At 40.3% G+C, this 21,415-nt stretch overlaps 2 protein-coding genes across 10 annotated transcripts in view; one reads left to right on the forward strand and one right to left on the reverse strand.

Moving 5' to 3' along the window:
* Positions 1–5,342, forward strand: part of tns2a (tensin 2a) — a 65,864-nt gene extending 60,522 nt beyond the window's left edge. For 4 of the 5 annotated variants that reach the window (XM_084069870.1, XM_084069869.1, XM_084069872.1 and 1 more), the window contains exons 25-28: positions 53–221; positions 1,425–1,493; positions 1,895–1,924; positions 3,234–5,342. In XM_084069870.1, coding sequence (XP_083925996.1) covers positions 53–221; positions 1,425–1,493; positions 1,895–1,924; positions 3,234–3,372 — 407 coding nt within the window. In that variant the 3' untranslated portion in view covers positions 3,373–5,342. The remainder of the gene's footprint in view (positions 1–52; positions 222–1,424; positions 1,494–1,894; positions 1,925–3,233) is intronic. The other variant, XM_084069871.1, reaches the window with a different exon arrangement.
* Positions 5,343–6,121: 779 nt separating this feature from the next.
* Positions 6,122–15,165, reverse strand: LOC311053727 (transmembrane protein 106C-like). 5 transcript variants are annotated; one of them, XM_084069396.1, is made up of 8 exons: positions 15,046–15,165; positions 14,031–14,385; positions 12,450–12,513; positions 11,944–12,103; positions 11,035–11,175; positions 10,296–10,345; positions 8,387–8,440; positions 6,122–8,033 (listed from the first exon to the last, which is right to left on the reverse strand). In XM_084069396.1, exons 2-8 carry the CDS (start codon positions 14,272–14,274, stop codon positions 7,778–7,780), a joined length of 969 nt encoding a protein of 322 aa, XP_083925522.1. In that variant the 5' UTR covers positions 14,275–14,385; positions 15,046–15,165; the 3' UTR covers positions 6,122–7,777. The 5 variants fall into 5 exon arrangements, with proteins under 5 accessions (XP_083925522.1, XP_083925524.1, XP_083925523.1 ...); XM_084069398.1 differs by having other exon boundaries at positions 14,031–14,347; positions 15,046–15,153; XM_084069397.1 differs by having other exon boundaries at positions 14,031–14,382; positions 15,046–15,137.
* Between the last annotated feature and the right edge of the window lie 6,250 nt (positions 15,166–21,415).

Raw genomic sequence — 21,415 nt, forward strand, 5'->3', positions numbered from 1 at the left:
TACGGGTCGTTTTTTACATCATCTGATTGGCTGTTGGTCTTTCTCTCTTCAGCCTGTAATGTCCTCTACCTGAACTCAGTGGAGACTGAGTCTCTGACCGGCCCCCAAGCCATCGCCAAGGCAACGGATGCTACTTTGGGACGGAACCCACGTCCCGCCGCTACCGTGGTCCAGTTCAAGGTCACATGCCAGGGCATCACACTGACCGACAGCCAGCGAAGGTAAGAACATAGATCTACTCTGAGGTAGTCTGGGAGGTTTTGGCTGAAAGCCTGGACAGCAGGGGCGCGGCCACTGTGTTCTGATTCAAATCAACAGCCAATGAAGAAAAGGGGGCGGGATCCACATGCAGTGGGTGTTGCATGTAAATAGGATCGACGGGAAGCAATTTCCCCTTGAGAAATTGCGGCCGCCATTGTTGTGTACTGCTGTTTGCCTCTCGTCTGACTTTTTAGACGAGTTGCACAGCTCTCAGACCGGTAAGAGGCGTGTCCGCTCAGATTCTGAGCGTAAGTTACATCCCGCCCACAAATACCAGGGCTCTGGCCCAGAAGTTCCTCGCCGAGAGCTAGCGAAAACTTCTGGGATTAACTCTGAGGCTGCAGGTCAAACCAGCGTTTAAGGCAGTCTCATGGCATTGGTAGCATGGTATTTTTTATGTTTTTTACATTGGACAACATGACATAGTGTATGTAGCATGGCATCTTAAAAAAAGTTTTTTTTTTACATTAGACGACATAGTGTCTTGTGGTCGTGCTGGCTGGGATATTAACTCATTTTGCTGGGGGTCCCCTGGAACCCTTTCAAGGTCCCTTGGGGGTCCCCATACCACACTTTAAGAACCACTGGTTTAAGGAAATGAACAACTTGGTAGGCTGACCTAGTTCTTACATGATCCCTCTAAAGCAGTGGTTCTCAAACTTTAATTTCAAGCACCCCCAGTTTGGCATGCATTATGCCACGGAGAGAGCTTACAAATGTGTATGAGTTACAGACCGGTAAGGATCCATTCAGTTCCTAACTATTAATCATTTAGATGGGGACCCCCTGGAACCCCTTCAAGGGAACCACTGCTCTAAAGTTCACAGGAATATTAGTTTCAACTCTGGTCAACTCTGGTCAGAGCGCTGAGGCTTGAGCTTCAAAATTAAATATCAAATGTTTTTTAGGTCTACCTGTTTACTCTGTCTGTATGTAAGGTATTTGACCGGGGTCCCAAAGGGTTCTATAGTTGGACCCTCCTATTTTCCCTCTAATCCAAATCTCTTTGCTGATCGCTGAAGTAGCTTATCTCAAGCTCACAGTTGCGACGCGTTGTGAGCTTGAAGATCTTTCTATTTTCGCTTAATGTTTTCTTATTATGACATGCCCAGAGTGGGGATGCTAGCATGTAGTTCATCTCTGGTGTGTCTTTCTGTCTGCAGGGTTTTCTTCAGGAGACACTATCCAGTCAACAGTGTGACCTTCAGCAGCATTGACCCCAAAGACAGGAGGTGGGCACCGGAGGGGGAGGGGGGGGGCAAACTCTGATACACCTCACAGTTTTTTTATTAGCATGAACCTGCAGTTGCTACCATAACTAACTTTGTAAACGGACAGAAATCGCGCAGTAGCGACATCACCAGAATCATTCATTCATTGCATTCATTTGCTGTGAGCCGTCGCATGGATCTGTGTCTGTGTGCTTTTTGTTTTTTTGTTGGCTTGTTTGTGTTTTTTGTGTGTGTGCATGTGTGTTTTTTGTGTACGTGCAGACCATGTTTATTCAAGTGCGTGGGCATGTTATCTGTGGCTGCGGCTCCAGCTGTAATGTATGTAAGCTTGTCTGGCAGTCATGGCTGTCTGTGTGTCTGAGACTGCTCTTTGTCTCTCTCTCTCTCTCTCTTCACCTTAGGTGGACTAACTCAGGCAGTACCACCGTTAAGTAAGTTCTGTGTGTGTGTGTGTGTGTGTGTGTGTGTGTGTGTGTGTGTGTGTGTGTTGTGTGTGTGTGTGTCAGTGTTAATTTCGTTGACTAAAACTATGACGATTTTTTTTCGGCGACTACCTTTACACTGACGAAAACTAAATAGAAACTAAGCTATGATGACTAAAACTAAGACTAAATATATTGGCAATTTCGTCAACAAATAAAAACTAGACTAAAATGTTAGGGAGGGACTAGTGGAGAAGAGATCCAGTAGAACTAAAAGACAAGTCATTTTATGTTTTTGGTTGCGCTCTGAAAATAGCAGATCTACTAGCTCACAACGCGTCTCCAATCCTATACTAAAATGGCCAAATCCGTCGGTGGGCGGGCAGACCCCCGTGACAGACCCCCGTAAAAAAAAAAAAAATGTCACTATGACTCAGCCATAACTATAGGATTACCACTGCAGCTACACCCAAATATGGAGTGTGTCATGCTGACTGTGACAGCATGACATCCGACTCAGACAAAGGATCCATATACATTTGGGGAGAACTAACTTCAAGTATCATGTCAGTATCATGGTCAGTATATCATGGTCAGAACCATGGTCAGTTACAGTATCATGTCAGTATATCATGGTTAGTATTATGTCAGTATCATGTCATATATCATATCAGTTTGAAAAAAAAATATTTTTGGCCAAAATGTTTCATGAACAAAATACCTCCGGTGTATAAGGACCTTTTAGTGTCAAAGAAAATGAAAACTGCACCTATATGGCAAAAAAGTATCTATATTATTTTGATGCTAAACTTAGAATAGTGTGACCCCAAGTGGTCAAAGTCAGTATTACTGGTTGGTTTCAAATTGAATATCAAATCAGTTTGACATTTTTCAGTGTGGGAAACCACCGTATGACGGAGTATAAATTAAGCATTATTGAGAGAGATTGTCAGTTACTTTGATGTGATTTATTTACGACTGAGAAGTTAATTACATTTACGTCCTGTGCATGGTATCATTATTGCTTGTGAGCCTTGGCAAAATCAAAAAGATTGTTTAATAATGACAACAATGTTTCATACCGTACTAATCCCCTCAACATCACATTCTATTTTCTGTGCTAACAATAGTTGTGGTTTTGCTGACCAGTATGAATTTCATTTGGTAAATTGTGTAATTTCCCACCTATATCGTCCATGGTTCTGTTCTGATCCTACTCGAGAAACTCTCTTCTGCACTTTCATTTCCTTTACTTCTCTCCCTTCTTCTTTCCACATCCGCCTCCTGTTTCTCAACCGCTCTATTTGTGTACTCTCAGGGTGTTTGGCTTTGTAGCCAAGAAGCCGGGCAGCTTGGCGGAGAATGTGTGCCACCTGTTTGCCGAGTTGGACCCTGAACAACCTGCTTCTGCCATTGTCAACTTTATCAACAAGGTCATGCTGTCACAGCGTCGATAAATGGAGGGAGAGAGAGAGAGAGATGGTTGGACAGTGGATGGGTGGGGGCTGTTTAGAGATCATATCAGTTAAGATTTTGTCCATTGCCTTATGATGGCACAGACGTTTCTGTCACCATCGTGGGGGGGTACCTAGATCATGTTAATTACATACATTCCCCCTATTGTATGAGCAGTTAGTGTTGTTTGGATCTACCAAAGCACTTTTATATCTTACTGTGTGCTTTGATCACGATACATCCATTAAGAGACAAGCATAGCAAAAGGCATGTATCAGAAGTGTTACAACTCCTCCAGGAACGGGAAGGCTTCACGCCTTTGTCCAGACCGTCAATGTAGATAATGATTTGCTCTTTTGACCAACAGGCCTACATGGCAAAACGATTGTGTAATTCCCTGCCTAACAGATCTCATGACACAGTTGTCTCATTGATTTTACAAGAAACAATGTTCAATATTGCTAGAGATGCTTAATGGACGCCCTGTTCGGGGCGTCCATGAGACTGTACAGGCATACAGGACCTTGTCCTTGCACTGTTTGGGGTTAGTATTAAAAAACCCTGATGTTACACATTTCAGATATTACTGCCTTTATAAAATAAGAGGTGTTTATATTTGTATTATTACCAAATGCCTTACATTATGTTGTCTGAAAGAAATGACCAAAGCCCTGACTTTGTAATTTAGTTGCTATATCAATAGATGTTCAGGTATTCAAGAAGTATGTACAGCTAAATGATTACTATTGTTTCATAAGTTTGTATTGCAATTTTGCAATAAAATCCTGCCACGGTATATCCATATCATCGTAACACAGTGCCTACAGTACAGTATATCACAGATACGCTAATAATCTTCGACAATCCAACTTTTACAACTAAATACACAGAACTTGTGGTGGTGTGAGAGACATTCATACTTTTAGACCTGGAACACCAATGCGTTATTATAACTTTCAAGCCGGGAACACCTCTGTGTGTAGTTGTTGCTATATACAGTATACTTTATAGCAACATCATTTTTTTGTTCAGAAAGCTTTTTAGTATCGGCCTCGGGTCTAAATGGGTTAACTATCTAATGAAAGTAATAATGAATGTATGGGTTTTTTACAGAACAGTGTGTGTGTGGGGGGGGGGGGAGCAGCGTGTGTAGAGAAGGTAAATGTGTATGATGAACTGAAAAGGTTGTTGATAATAGGGTAATGTTACGTTCAACAAGAGAGTTTTAATAGAATGTACCCTGGAAGGAGAATTATTGATGGAGAGTGAAGTACAGGGATGTTCTACACACCACCACCTTGTCATTCTGTCCTTGTGACATTCACCGTATTATGACAAGCAGTACTTGTGTCTAGTGAACAGATTTGCTGCAATCATTTGTTCATTCAATCAATCACGTATCTGCAATACATTTAAAATTCATCAACTCTTGAGGTATCGTGTTGACTACAGTATAATGACTGCTATATTGTTATAAATGTATACAAATAACCTGGCTAGTAAGAATGACTTGCGGATGCCATAACAGTGTGAATGCACATGTTCATATCAAGCTAACCATGTATAAATTTGTTGAAGACCAAACACAGCCAAGACAGCTGCCTAAGGACCTACAGTATATGTATTTAACCAAAGACAGAGCACTCCTGGATTAATAAGCTTTTTTTTTCTTATCCAGTCATATTTTTGTATTTGTTTGCTTCATGCATTTGTACTGTGCATTATTTAGTGTGAGTTGCCTTGTTTCATGACATAGAAAAGCAGTACTTGTATTACAGCGATAATATATATTGTGGTCTGGTTTTCATGTTGATCTCCATATTATGTAGTAATATATTTTCTCACATGCAGCTATAGGACAGTGTAAGAGATGGAAAAAGGAAACATTTGTTTGTTTGAAAAGGAAATGATGATACATGCTCTTTTGTATGCACAAAATGAAGAATATAATTAAACTGAAATGTGGTACCAATTGTGTGTTTTGCTTAAAGATCGGGGGCCTGTTTCACGAAAGCAGAATTAGGGGTTAAACCTGGATTTAACACCTATCCTGGCTTAATTTAGCCAGGATTAGCGAATAATCAGTTTCATTTTTAACAGAATATATGTCATTTCCAGTATTCTGGTGGATTTTGGGAGTTTGACACTTTTATCAGGCTTTACTTACATAGTATCCATTAAAAAGTTAAAAGTAGCAATAAAAAAGCCATATTTAATAATAACATTTTGCTGGGGACCCCCTGGAACCCCCCCAAGGACCCCTGGGGGTCCCCGGACCCCAATTTGAGAACGCTTATTGAAAGTCCTGGAAAAAAAACAAGACTCGCGCAACAAAAATCGGCAAGACACACCATCTCCGGTTTACTTCCCGTATCTGCATAGTCTCGCGTAGCTATCTGCGTGAAGTGGGCGAACGCCTTTTTAGGAGACTGGAAGCAGGTTGGCGTCCGCCCACTTCAAGCAGTAAGTAACACTCAAGCACTGTACTTAAGTAAAATTTTGAAGTATTTCTTTTTATTTTACTGCAGTTCCAATTTCAAGTACTTTTACTCTAAGTACATTTACTTAAATACTAAGTACTGTACTGTACTTAAGTACACTTGAGGTATTTATTTTACTTAACTGGAGTATTTCCAATTCTAAGTATTTCTATTTGTACTCCACTACATAGTATTTCTACATTGTGGTATTGATACTTTTACTTAGGTAAAAGATTTACTTCTACAAATGTACACAAACTGATGGTTGAATGATATATTTTATTAATATTTACATTTTTACTAACTAGTTCCAAATCCCTTTAATTACATTTTATTTTGTTTTTATTTTTAGAAACAAGCATGAAAATATTACATTTCTTCAAAAATCATTTGATAAAACCACGATTGATTCACAAAAGTGTAAACGACGTACAAAGCATGTCCCTTTAAAATAAAAATCAACTCAACTCAAATTACAGCAAACTGCAAAGGCTGTTAGCTGCTACTGTGTCATTCTGATGGTTGCAAATAATAATCACAGCTCAAATTTGAGTGGGCAAAGCCATACATGACATGTTCTAGCTGACCAAAGATATGAAGCATGTTCGATTGGTCAGAGGACAGGTCAAAAATACATGTACAGACAGATAAAAGACTAGGCGAATTAACGTCTCTTCTCCAATAGGCTGAAGAAACGTATACGTTCAAATATAGTCATATTCAAGCCAAGCTTTGATTATAGCACTAGATTTTCTTCAATACTGTGTTGCAGATGTTATGTGTTTGCTCAGCAGACATACTACTGTGAGGCAATAAGTCAGCAATGAGAGTCTTAAGTTATAGTTAGTGGGCTAACAAACCTGATCCCAACTGTCCCTAAGACAGCAATGAAAGTCTTAAATTATAGATTGAGTCCCTATCTCATATATGTAGGAAGACTTTAGCAACAAGGGGTCAGTGGGTAGGCCCCACGATCCAATTGATTTCTACAACCGTAGATCTAGATTTGCATTTCTGGGCTGCTTTGTAAATATGGCCTTAATGATGGTGGTGCATAGATTTTTAGGGATTTCTATAAAAAGGTGCTCAAAAGGTTTTACAATCCCTCAATTAATAAAATACATAAATAACCAGGCAAAAACAATATAACAGTATATACCAAGTCTAAGGTGCAACACTTAGATGTCTCAAAGCAAATTATCCGTCGTATCTCTATAAATAGAAAGTTCTCAACATTTTCAAGCATAAAAGCATCAGTAGCCCCAGTTTACAGTGTTAAAATGCAAATGTTCAGTCATTTCAAGCTTGTCAATAGAATGCTCTCATAATGTTACTCAGCCAAAAGAACAGTGGTATACAGACAGAACACTGAGGCACCCATTAAAAGCCTCTGCAGACATTGCATTCCCTGTCAGGAAGAAATGTCAGCAATTTCAGTATATGAAAGGAGCTTTCTACAATGTACTGAGTGACCCACCACAGCTAGGGATGACTCATGATCCATGCCACAATGGTTTCCCCAGTGCGACATATTTCTGCTTTTCAACATTTATCATTTGGATGAGCAATAACTCCAAGTAAAAATGTTTAGTTGGCTCAGCCAGTGAGAAAGCCTCCAGGACGCTATATGGACATTGGCTTGTCGATTCTTATAAGACTTGATGACCCGCACCCACCTGCTTGACAGCTAATGGAGGGTTAGAACTCATAGTCATAGCCTGAACCTATAATGAAAGTGACTTTGACCATTAAGATTCATCATCTCAGCCCAGACCCTTTTTGGACAGACACGTAACAGTAAACACCATGTAGTGAGATGCTACTGGCGGTACTTGACGTCTACACAGACCAAAGTCAAAATCCATTGTGAGAGTCAAACCGGGCGAGGGGCTTGAACAAATTCCAACATAACCCACCCTGTGAAATTCTATGTCCTGTGTGTTGGAAGAGGTGGGGGAGGGCCTCCGTCCCATCCAACTAGCGGGGTGCTTGTGGTGGTGCTGGTCGGCAGAGTGCTTGCAATGCTTGTGGTGGTGGTGGTGGTCGGCGGGTGTGCCGCGGAGTGGTGCCCGTGTCGCCAAGCTAGCTTGTGGTAAGTAGAGTTGGCACCACAGTCTATGTAGCGGTATGCTTCTAGACTGCTCTGTGCCGTTCGCACCATGTAGGAGGTTTTCACTGAGGTCCTGGTAGCAAATAAAACAATGCAGTATCAAGTGGTTAGATAAGAGATGTAGTAAGTAAACATACAGCAGCATGCCAGCATTAAACATTTGAAGGCAGATTAAGACACAGCTCCAACAGCAGCAAGCTGTGATTACCTAAGAAGCAATTATCCAGGCTACCGAGGAAATCCTATACCTATTCTGATAATGGTGTGAGCTAGGTCATCGTATTGATTTCCATCAGTTACTACACATAAGAAATGCATCCGTGTCCTGAAATATTCTGTGAAAACAATAGTGAGTGACACAGGCAGTGGTTTGTGGTGACAGCACTCTGTAGAATAAGTTACATAAAGATGGAGAGGGATACTTACTGCATGAAAACCACAATGTTGTGAACTTTAATGGTGGGCATGGTGCAGAAGGCGCTGGGAACACAAGCAGAAGAATTCTCACAATATAATAGGGGATTATTTTCTTTTGCTGTTGTTTATCCTGCTGTATAAGAAATTCCTACAGAGGAATACTGGCGGTGTCCTGAAGCAACCTTGCATCTCAATGGTTCCTTATGTCACAGGTAGAAATCATCAGTGTTGTGCCTGAACACGTTCAATGAACGATCGTTCATGAACTCGTTCATATTTTGGGCGAACGTGAACTGAACGTACTGTATATCCGCTAGATGAACGTTATCGTGAACGCGTTCATTCTGGCGTTTGTGAACGGCGTTATCTCACAGTTTAACTTCGTTCAAGAGTGTCCCAAATTTCCATGGTTACATCGGTTTGTCATGTTGTATTTCATCCTATTCTGTGTTTCCGAGGCGTCTTGAACGCACCATCAGCCAAAAAAGAGAAAAGCATGGCGGTGTCTAACATTCATGTGCGCAGCGCGGAGTCCGGAGTGAACAGTCTCATTGCAGCGACAGCTAGTGAGCAGCACAGACAGTTACGGCCACTCGGCCAGGGCGAAGAGCTGACACTTTATCCGCTCTGCGAAGCTCATTTCCCGGCCACAAGCATTTGGAAGTTGACTTGTGTCTCTTCCAAAGTATCGGTGTTGTTTCCTTGGCTTCACTGCCGACAAAATTAACTTGAAGCTGGGCTGAATTAATAAGTAAACACCGCGGAACGGCGAAATGAGTTTGGGATGTCACAACAACATGTCCGTGGCTGATGCGTCGTAGCACCGTAGCCTACAGCCGACTTTAGGACGGTAGCCCCGGCCCCCGAACCTCTGAATGAACGTCATATTGTAGTATGGACGTCCGACCCGACTTTATTTTGGCATTAAAAGTGGACTTCTGCACCTGGTGTTTGATGTTAACAGTGTCATACACTCACTTTGACAAGCCCCCAGCCCCCCCCAAGACGAATGAAAATCTTTAGAAAATAGCAGATCTACAAGCTCACTGTGTCGCACCATGACCTGTTGTGAGCTTGTAGATCGGCTATTTTCCAATAGCCAAAACTTAAATAGGGCTGAAGTGATTCATGTATTTGTAAAATCTACAAAGTAACTAGTAACTCAAGTTTTCAAATAATTAAAAATAAGTACAATATTTGCCTCTGAGATGTAGAGTAGAAGTAAGTAAGTACTGAAAACTGCTAATACTCTAGTAAAGTAAAAGTACCTCAAAATTGTACTTAAGTACAGTACTTGAATAAATGTGCTTAGTTACTTTACACCACAAATATAGGGTGCTTTGTGTATGTACACCAGTGAGGATATAAAATTAAATAAATAACATTGGTTTTATAATGTATTGGATAAATAATAAAAGTATAGTAATAATAATAAATAATATATTGGATGCATCCTGCTCCATATACAATACAATGCACTGCTTTTCAGTTCATCATTCAAGTTTGAGCCAATACAAAATATGTGATTAATACAGTATGCGATTAATCGCGCGATTAACTACACAAATCATGCGATTAATCGCGATTAAAAATTTTAATCGCCTGACAGCACTTATATATATTGAAAAAAAAGAACGAAAAAGAACTGAACTAGTTCATTTTTTGAACCTTTAGTTCAAAATTTTTAATTATGAACTGAACTTTGAACTAGTTCATTTTAAAAGTTGTGAACTGAACTTTGAACTAGTTCATATTTTAAGTGAACTTTCCCAACACTGGAAATCATTTTATGACAAATTCTGGATACTGGTTTGGATTTCCTTTTTGCTTTCTTTTTTTTCGTAACACAGGAGAGATGCATTAACAAGATGAGGCACTACAGTACAAATCTAGCCACGGCAAATGCAATAACACTTACTACACGTAGGAGGCGCTGCTACCAATCTCCACACTGACAGTGTAGTTCACCTGCAGAGAAACACCACAGGTTGAGCAATCTACAGCTTAAAAGGCAGTTAGACCTTATCAGCAGTGACTTGATGACAGAATACAATGTAAACAATGGTTTGTACATCCAGTAAGGTCATGTGATAAGCTTTAAGACTCTTCTGTTGGTTGAATTCATAACTGAGAATACAGTGCTATTCTGGCATATAAAATTAGTTGTCAGCTTGGCCCCAAATGCAATCTATAATTGTTTACACAGACCATATCCTGTAGGCGGCCTGGCTTCCTGTGACTGTTTCGAGCTGTGGAGTTACAAGCTGACAACACTTTGCCATTCATTCATACTAGAGACCGACCTGATATTATCGCCTGATGTTGGCCTTATCACAGATAAATCATCATTGGCGTATATGATGCACGATGTGCGCTGATATGAAAACGTTTCTTACAACATAATGCAGAAAAAGATACTTCTGGTCATGTTGTTTTTCTTTTTAGTAATTATCAATTCCCAGTCAGATGTATCATTTCAGTGCTCAGAATTCATTATGGACATTTTAAATACTGTATATATACAGTTACAGTGAGTATAGAGTAAATATCAACATCAGCTCCAAAAATCCGGCATCAGTGAGAGTCAGGCTCTAGTTCGTACTGTACTGTATATATTGAACATTGTAGTATTCTGTGATTTGGATGTGTGTGAGTACCTGTCTCTCGCTGAGGGGCTGAATGCTGAGGACATTATCTAACTGCTGAGTACCAATCACTGTCTTCATGTAGAGGACCTGGCAGCTCAGGCTCTGCACCAGTACTGTGAAGAAGTTGGTGTTGCTGAAGTTCAACGTGCTCTGTGATGGAAACACACTGTTAAAACCACTTTCAACCTGGTGTCCCTATTCTGGGACACGCAGATGTTTACAATGGATGGTTATAACCTAGTAAGAACCTTGCGCAGAATGCGCGCGGCACCTTCAAGCACCTTAAGTGCTAAGACAGCGGTCAAACGGTCAGACAAAACGGTTTTCCCTCTCGATTCCTTTTTTTATTTTCCTTATTGTTGTATAGAGTGTATGTTTACTATTATTATTGTTGTTGTTGCTACAATGTCTGAGGAACCAGAACAAAATAATGTTATACTCATGTTGTTATGTTATAGGCACACACACACACACACACACACACACACACACACACACACACACACACACACACACACACACACACACACACACACACACACACACACACACACACACACACACACACACACACACACACACACACACACACACAAAGCTAAAATGGCCAATTTGTGAGCTGTAGATTGGCTATACAGTGGGAAAAAAATCCATCTCTGTCTGTTTTAATTTTTTCAAATTCAAAGCCTTAAAATATTTTTTTCTACCAACGAACTCTTGTGCATAGAACTTTTGGATCTTGGTGTGTGAGCAATAGACATGCCATAAAATAAAATAGGATAAGTAAACATTCAGCATTCAAATGGTAGACCATAACCATCACAGCAGCTCCTCTAGGATAAATAAATGTGTGCTGACTGCCGAGTGAATCCATTCATATACATCATTTTCCATTTGGGGGGGAAAGAATCAACGTACAGTCATGTTCATGAGGACTTTCATGTTGGCGTGGTCGAACCGCAGGGAAACGGAGCGTATGCCATCATCTACCACCACCACGGAGCGTGGGAAGAGGAAGAAGGCCACCAGCGAAGAAGCCAGGAGACACAGCACAGCAGACATCACCACGTACAGTTTCCTGGAACAACAGTCGTGCAAATTTATCTTTGGCCTTGTTGTGGTTTATGCAAAGCGAGTAAACCTCTGCACATTTAGATTGATGCATGTAATGATGTATTTAGTGTACGGTATCATCCTCTACAAACATAGCATGCCACGGCCTATACAATCATGTAGAGTATACAGAATAAGAGTGGAAATATGGAAGTAGAAATGCATGCATCGATAACTAAATCAATCAATCTCAAAAGAGGATAACACAAATGAAACTCATAACATTACCGAATAGATCAAACAAAATGTGTTCATTTAATGATGACAGTACAACTCGTGCAGGACTGTTGATACTAGGGACAGTTACTTACGTTCTCTGGGGCCGCAGCCTTTGGTCACTGTACGGGATCAGGGCCACAAGCTCATTAACTTGCTCTACAGACATAAGAGATTACAACAGTTAAAGCATTTCAGCATCAGAGTCATTAAGCTGGCAAACAAATATGTACATACAAAACAGAGCAAAATCTTTCAAAAATAGCAGCTTGGAAAATCTTGAAACTAGTGATTTAGAAGGCATTTGTAGGCTTCAGCTCTGAACAGACACACCCTGCAGAATTGTCTGTAAATATCATCATCTGTCATTTGTTCTGTAAAAAACAAACACTGGCCTACAACAACTGTCTTTCAAAGGTTGTGCTCAGCTCCTTATTTGAAAATAACTAATTTATCAGGTGAGTTTTAATTGATTACAGACTCTAATGGCTAATATATCATATATTCATTACCATTCGTAACTGGAAATGAAAGTAATCAGCCCCACCTTTACCACAATATTTACTACAACATTAAAGTGAGGAACACATCAATGGATTTACAGTACTTTGTGTGAAATGGCACAGTCTGCATAATACTTTTACGCTTTTAGTGTAAGTGTTATGAGAATAATGTTGTACTTTTAGTCAAGTACATTTTTTAATGCTGGGCCTTTACTTTAAACAGAATATTGAATTGCTTTTACTTAACCCATTCAATCCGGGAAAGCATCTTGTGTCATTTAAGATTTTAGCATTGGCTATTCAAAAATAGCAGATATACAAGCTCGAGATATACGAGCTTGTACATACAGCTATTTCTGAACATTTTTTGAAACATCTTGAAAGTGAGAACTACTGAATTAGAAGGCATTTGTAGGTCTTAATGGGTTAAAATGAGTACTTCTTTCACCACTGTTGATTAAGGTAAGCACAACAATCAAGCACATGACTGGTTACAGTGCATGCACTGTCACCAGTCATGTGCTTCATTTGGTGGTTCTCAAAGTGGGCTCCAGGGACCCTCAGGGTACCAATTGTGGGGGTTCCAAATGGACCCACAAGTCTGTATCTCTGAGAACACTGGCTTAGTATCTTGGAGAGAATCTTGAGAGCGCGGATAATCCTTTTCACTTTCTTTTTTTCTTTTGTCCTTCATTTATTCAGGGAAGCCAATGGAGAGCAAGCTCTCTTTTTCAATACAATATAATGAAAACAATAACTAACATTTGAACCACATTTAAACAGATGCAAATAAATATAGGGTTTACATGAAACAGGTGCAGTCAATAGTGTGTCCTCAAGACGCACACTAAATGTCTTATGGAGACCAGTTGAACCAGTTTCAGAGAGTCCTGAAGTTTGTCTCATTTGTATGTTGAGAACCAGTGGTTCTCAAACATTTTAATGTCAAGGACCCCAAAAATGATATGTATTTGGCTGCGACCCCCCCCCTCCCCATCTCAAAAATATTAGAATAATAGCAGATCTACAAGCTCACAGTGTTATGTTTGAATAGCCAAAGTATAAACTAATGGTTAAAGTGGTTAAAATAATTGTGACGCTGTATTAACACATTTCACCCCCCCCCCCCACCAAGGACCCCTTGGGGGGGGAGAACCAACACCATAGGCTCACCGGAGGGGATGCGTCCAGTGCCCTGGCACGTCGGACAGGTGATGCCGTCCCTGCCGGTGAACTCCACGTAGGGGAACTGAGCGATGGCCTCCTGTCTGTCCAGCCCGTCCAGGGAGTCGTCGTCTCCTTCGTCCTCCTGCTGCTCTCCTCCTCTGTGTCGCCTCCTCCGGGACGACGTGTCTCCTCCTGCACCGTCCGGGAGGAGCCGGAGGATGCTGCCGCTTCTGGACCACCGCGCGCCCATGTTGTCCCTCACAGTGTCACACCAATGGAATCAACAAGCCAGCAGAAGCATGATCTCTTCTGTCTGTTTATATCTGCATGAGTGAAGGGAAGCACTGATCAGTCTGCTCTGCTGCAGACAGACGGTCAACAGGTTAGAAAATGGAGGGTCAGTCAAACTGACTGTGAAAGAGCTGCTCTGTTCCGTCAATAACATGCGAACAATACCGATATGTTGCATCAGCTGACCTGACCAGACACAACAATGCTGTTGTTCCAGTGCATCATCACAGCTATACCAAAACACTCGCCCCAAAAAGCAGTCGCGCCCCGGGGCAAATCCGGCGACCTCGGAATACCCGGTAGGCCTACCTCGGGTATTCCTAAACCTCAGTAAACTATGCCTAAACATAACCTTATTCCTAAACGTAACTATGCCTAACGCTGAACCTACCTAACCTTACTCCTAAAACGTGAACTTAGTAGGCCTAAAACGGTGCCAAAACTTAACTTAAACGTAACCTCAGTAAAACTATGCCTAACCCTAAACTTATTTCTAAACTTATCCTCAGTAACACCAATACAATACATGAACTGCAAGCGGTCTGCGAGGAAAATGGGGGCGACCGTGTTTTCGGGCGAGCGTTCCGGTTACCTCTCAGGCAACTAGGAGCTAACGCTAACTGCTAAATTAGTAGCCAACAAGAAGACTGAAACTGCCGGTTTACACACTGTTTTTTTAATTAATTAAATAACTGGATTTAATTAATTGATTGAACCCGTATTTCCTTACCTTTTATTAGACCAACCAGGGCCAGTCAGTGGTTATGCTACCATTGGTAGAGCATGGTAAGCAAATGAATCTGGAAGGTATCACACACTGCTGTGTTGTTGTACCCACTTCTTCGATGGCTGGCATGAGTTTACTGTGGCCACTACAGCCACCTGCTGGTTTTGGTGAACATGACATGTATGTAATTGACCACTAAAACCCCATATGGGTAACCGAGTCCCTCAGGGCTCAATACTAATACTAGTGTATTTTCTGTTTTCTGTTATTGTGGGGAAAGCTTTCACTGAAAATAGCTGATGAGCTTGTCGATCTGCTATTTTCAGTGAAAGCTTTCCCCACAATAATGATGCTGGGGTTTAAGTGCTTAAGCTACTCACACACGCACTAGGATGAAGGTCGGATGCTGCTGCTCTCACACAAAAAAAGACTTGTCAGACAAAGAAAGGTTCAAATCAAAACATTAAGACATTTTATTGAAGATTTATCTCCATCTCCTCCATGTCTTTTCCACTCGTTTTATTCAGTTTGGGAGGATTCCATTGAGGAAAAGAAACTCCCTCCTCCAGGACTAACTCAGGCAGTAGGCCTACCACTGTTAAGTGTGTGTGTGTGTGTGTGTGTGTGTGTGTGTGTGTGTGTGTGTGTGTGTGTGTGTGTGTGTGTGTGCGTGCGTGCGTGCGTGCGTGCGTGCGTGCGTGCGTGCGTGCGTGCGTGCGTGCACAGAAACAGATTCATGTCCATTGCTATGTCCATTTACTGTGCAGCCAGCCTCCTCTTCAGTTCAGCATTCTCTCTCTGCAGCACTTTATTCTGAAATTAAATGAGAATAATTTCCAATAATATGATTAGATGGATAGATAGATAGATAGATAGATAGATAGATAGATAGATAGATAGATAGATAGATAGACATTAATAAAGGAATACTTTAAAATGAATTTGGCAAAAAAAGAAGTCATTTGTACATGATAAAATGCAGTGGTGTGCATAGACCAACCTTATGCCTGAGTGCCTCAACTATCAGGTCTCGCCCTCCTCTGATGCTCTCCTCTTTCTTTGAAGCTCTGAAAGCATCTCCAATCACTGACACCAGCACATGAGACTGGGGGGGAGATGTATGGACAGTCATGCTTGAGACCTAGTAAGCCTGACTATTACTGAATTGCTTTCCCCCCTGAACACAAAGTGCTATTCTAGCACAGATCTTGCAAAAAGACCATTCAAACATGCTTTCCTCAGACATTATTTAATTAGAACATGTATTATAGAAAACATGTTTCGCAGACCTTCATAAGGCGAATTAAACACATATTTTTAACAGGTTTGTATCCCTGAACGGGATTGTCAGTCCCAGGAACCCAAAGGTCAGGGAGGTCCTCTAGAACAGTGGTTCCCAAACTTCCCCAAAAAATGTTGGAATTGTTTTTAATTGATGAAAGGTTGTGATTGATTTTGTTTAAACTTTTTTAAATCTTTTGAAATAATATATATATATTTTTTTAAATGTAGGAAACAAAAGAAAGGGGATATTTTACTCAAAACTTAAAAATGGGTCCCTACCCACTGTTGTGAAACAGTGCTCTAGAAAATTGGGCCAACTGAGACCCTCCATTCTAGAGTCTGATCCTGAATTTCAGAAGCTGAAACAAAAAGACCCCACAGAGGTACATTTTATGAACAGGCAAAGCAGGCAACTACCTGGGGCCCAATAAGGGCCCTCTGAATGCACATTCAAGATGGTCAGAAGGGCCCCATGGGATTTTCTGCTAGGAACGCTACCTTTTTGGGCACGAAATCTACTTTGTAGTTTTTCAAAACTGGTGAGAGACTTTCACCAGACACTGAAAATCACCTCAGTTTTTATTATAGGCTGCTAATTCAAATAATGCAAACCGAATAAGTCAAAGTTAAATATGAATAATAAAGGCAAGATAAATTATGAAAAAGTATTATGCACGTCAAACAATAATGCAAAACATATTTATGGGGCTTTTAAAATAATGTTGACAGCATCTGAAAAATAACCAAATGATTTGAGGTTTGTCACTGTGCAGTTGTTGATGACAAATACCGACTTAAATGGATACAGAACTTTCAGTTCTTTCTTTTTCTCGGCTGGAAGTCTTGTCAAATAATGAGTCGTTTGTCATAAAGTGTTTTTCTAAGTTCCCTTTCTTCACCATCGCTGCATAGAGGTGATGAAGAGAACATAACATTTCCCATGCCTAATAAAATGCCTAATAAAATGTTCAATCAATCAATCAATGCCATGTGAGGAAAAAAATAATCATCATTGCATGTCTCATGGCGCCTGTTCCCACACTCTCATTCTACCGCTGTCTCATCTCATTAGTTGTGGTTAAAAGATAGTTAAGTCTATTACTGTATATAATTAAACAGGTATGGTCACACACCTATGTTGCCAGGTGCATTCCTGTGTTAATGCACTGCGCCACTCCATTGATATGATTTGTTGGGGTTCATTCAAACCAGCAAACCTGAGCATGATTGGATGTTATGAATGCATGTTTTCGTCAGGGTTTTCAAATAATTTGAAAATCCTGACGAAAACATGAATTCATAACATCCAATGATCCAAGATCGACCAAAAAGCCCCTCGCCATCGATCAGTCGATCTTAAAGACATTGTTGCCCACCCCTGCCCTTGAACAACTGGATGTTGATGGGACATGGCTGGTCACTGAGCGGCATTTGTGTTAACTGAGAAAAGTTCTGAGGCAGTCTCAGTCCCAGGGGCTCATGGACTGAGGATCCGGCCTGGTTGGCTCCCACAATTTTCAACAGTCAGGACTTCTAACTTTGGAAGCTCTGAAAATGAGTCATAAAGCAGATGTCTTGCCTCCCCTACTTCCATTTCGCCTTTGCAGTCGCGTAAATAAGTCTTATTGGAAATCAAGACTAGCTAGCTAGATGCCTAGCATAAAAGCAAGTAATAAATGTAAATGATATTTTGAAATACACGACACCGGGTCGTGATTGGTCAAATACCTTTCTGGTATGAGGACAGATCACAGCTTCCTGTTCTAAACGTTTACGGGCGGAAATTACAGACAGCATTCAACAATTGTACAAGAGATAGTACAGCTTGAGAGAATAGCAGGATACTCACAAATGTTTTGCTCTGGAACAGATAACAATGGTACATATCTGAAACTGAGTTTTTGGCCACAAAGCCAAAGACTTTGGGTGAGGTTGGCAGGACGGCACAGAAGGACACAGTGGACAGAGGACAAGTGTAAAGCATATACTGAGGATGAGAAAGAGACGGAGGGAAAGGAGAAAAAATATGAAAATTCAACTTCAACGAAGAGACAATCGTTACATGATCAAATGATATATTAATCATTTGCATTAACTATTAATATCCAATATTACTGACACCTTGGTTTTGTTTTCCAGTATGTCTATTCCACTCATGGAGATGAACAGATACACTTTGCTCTTCTTTGTTGCTTTTTCTGTGGACTCTTCATCTGGCATCTAGAGAAAGAGATGTGAAACAGAAAGTCTCTAATATTGACTTCTAACCAATAGCAGAGATTGACCCTATTGAAGGCAGGGGCAATCTCTGCTTAAACTGTTGTGTATAAAAGTGTATGCACTGCAGTGAATATTTTAGCAGTACTCTGCTGACATTTTGAAGCATCATTCACCATTCATGTTGAAGGTGTTAGAAAAACACTCTGAGACTTTAAAGATGCTAGGTGTAGGTAATTAACACTATTCATTATATCTAAAATGACTATTACTCTATACTAGCCATTAAAATGTACACATCTGTGTATCAATGTGTAAATAGTTCCTTATAAAACAAACTTTTAGCTGGAAGAAGGCTTTTAACCATACAATGAGTTACTACTGTACAGCTAATATTTACAAACATTTTCTGGTACATTACATTCTGTAATATTTATTGACTTAAGGCTAAAATGTAAACAAACACAACACTGGTATTGTCCTTTAACCACTTAAAACCCTCTACCTTAGTAAATGAATACTTAGTTGGCTGAGTCGACCATTTACATGGTCAGCTCTTTCCCCCCCTCTACATCATATCTCTTCACCGAAAATAGCCCATATAAAGCTCACAAGAATTGAGCTCTTGCATTAATACTATTCTGTATACATTCTGAGCCTACCATTTAACTATTTGGTACATGGCATGCTGTATTCTTTTCTTCTCATTTTCCATGCAGGTGCAGACTTTAGGAGTAATGATGATTTTCCCTGCCAAGCATCCTTTGAAAGAGGGCCATGTGCCTATTGTATTTGGGTACATTGCCTGCCTGCATTTAACATCATAGTGGTGTATTCTATCTCACGGAAAACTAGATTGCTAATATTCAGATTATTATTTAACACTCAGGATTTTGTTGGGTAGACATTAAGTGACTAGGAAAGAGATGCTACATTGAGGTAACTGAGGCCACTGTATCCTAATGTTTGCCTCATAAAATTATAATGATACACTGTACATGGGGATTTCTTTTTCCAGGCGTACAAATTCCCCTCAGGTGCAAAAACAAGATGAGAAGGACAACTGCCAACCTTTAGGCTCTGAGCTGCATCGTTCAGGACCTGCATACCTTCAGGGCGGACCACCTCCACTCTCCCAAGAAACTGACACACACACACACACACACACACACACACACACACACACACACACACACACACACACACACACAAAGGAGAATTCACCCAACAATACATCTCGTAGTATGCATCCAATGACAGCATTCAGCTGTTGGATGAAAATAACGTTGGCTATATGAATATATAATATTCTTAACTTTCAAAAGAAAGCTGGATTACACTGCAAGTGAATCTAAATGAAGAAACAGTAAATGCTGTAAATAGAAGAAAGAACTAAAACAATAGAAGCCAGTTTGATTGAAGAATCACAATATGGTCATAGTTATTGAATCCTTTAAACAAATTGTGTGTAAAGCTTAAATGAACATAAGATACATTTTTATTACATTTTGTTTTTAGATAGGTGACCTAGTTATTTAATGCCAGGACATCAGCTACAACATGCCTAATAAATAAATGTACCTTTACTGCAAAGGAGATCTCATTGTCTTCTTCGGAAATGTCGCTCATCTTAAGGTTTGTGATGTTTGTGGATTAACTGTCCTGAATAATAAGCAAATAATGGTTGTCTGTTCACTAGCAATAGTCCATATAGCAACCAGCATAGCAGCATGACATTAAGAGCATGAATTTACCATCAATGAATTGTTTCTGATATGTTTACACTTATACATTTAACTACCAAATTGATCCATCTTACCTCACCTGATGCCACCCTGAGTAACTTTCCTTTTACCAATGGTGGGGTGTAAAGTCTATTGGAGTTAATAAGTTACAGGCGTAGGCCTACATCCTTATTGCCCTTATCAGAGATCTCTTTCGAACACAACCTGGTTAAGAATGTTAATTTTGGTTTTATTACTGTTGGAGACAAGCCACATGTTGTGTGCCATAGCCTTCTGAAGACCAGGGCATGCCCAGACTATACCACTAGGGGGCCCCTAGGGCAAGAATGAATGAACTCTCTTTGCTCCCTGTTCTTCCTTGACCTTTAGCTACAATTCAGCTATGGCAATGTGTTTCATAAAGCTCTAACCTAAGACTAATTTATACAACCATGTCATACAACCATATCAGAATTGTCAGTCTCGCTCACTGAAAATCTGTTATTTTTGACAACCATCATTGTTGTCTTATAAAGTATAAATCGGGCTGGACTCCTAAAGGTCATTACACACTGGCGATTATGCGAAGATACGCAACATTCTGACTCGTTCCGAATATATAAAAGACGCTTTTTTGCTTCGCTTTTTCTCTCCGTGGAAGCTTGCATTGACTTTATAAGGTTTTTAAAAAAAAACGTATTATTCGCATGAAAAAAACGCCCCCGGTGTGTAAGGACCTTTAGCCCATCTATTTCCATCCAGTACTTCTGAAGAGCTTGCTGGGACTTTAAGCAGGTCCTCTACTTTGAGGAGCACTGGGATCAATTAAGAAAATATGATAGTTAACTGCAATGGCCTGTACTCCCCTTGTTAGATCTAACACTTAAAGGGTTAGTTCAGATTTTTTGAGTATTTTCTGTAGGAAATACTTACCATTAATGTAGTGGTTGCAAAGGTATTAATTGATTGCCTGAGTCCAGTGGTCAGAGTTATGGTCCGTTTCTGATAAATATGAAGTAGTTCCGGTAGATTAGTAGATTTGGTGGGGGCCGCTCATTAAAAATAAATACATTTAAAAAACTAATGTCATTTGTATTGTTGACCTATTTCTACCATATAGAGCAGGTTTCGTTCAATTTCGACCCCTC

The sequence above is a fragment of the Gymnoscopelus microlampas genome, assembly GCF_963454915.1.
Source record: "Gymnoscopelus microlampas genome assembly, chromosome: 10".
Lineage (NCBI taxonomy): Eukaryota > Metazoa > Chordata > Actinopteri > Myctophiformes > Myctophidae > Gymnoscopelus > Gymnoscopelus microlampas.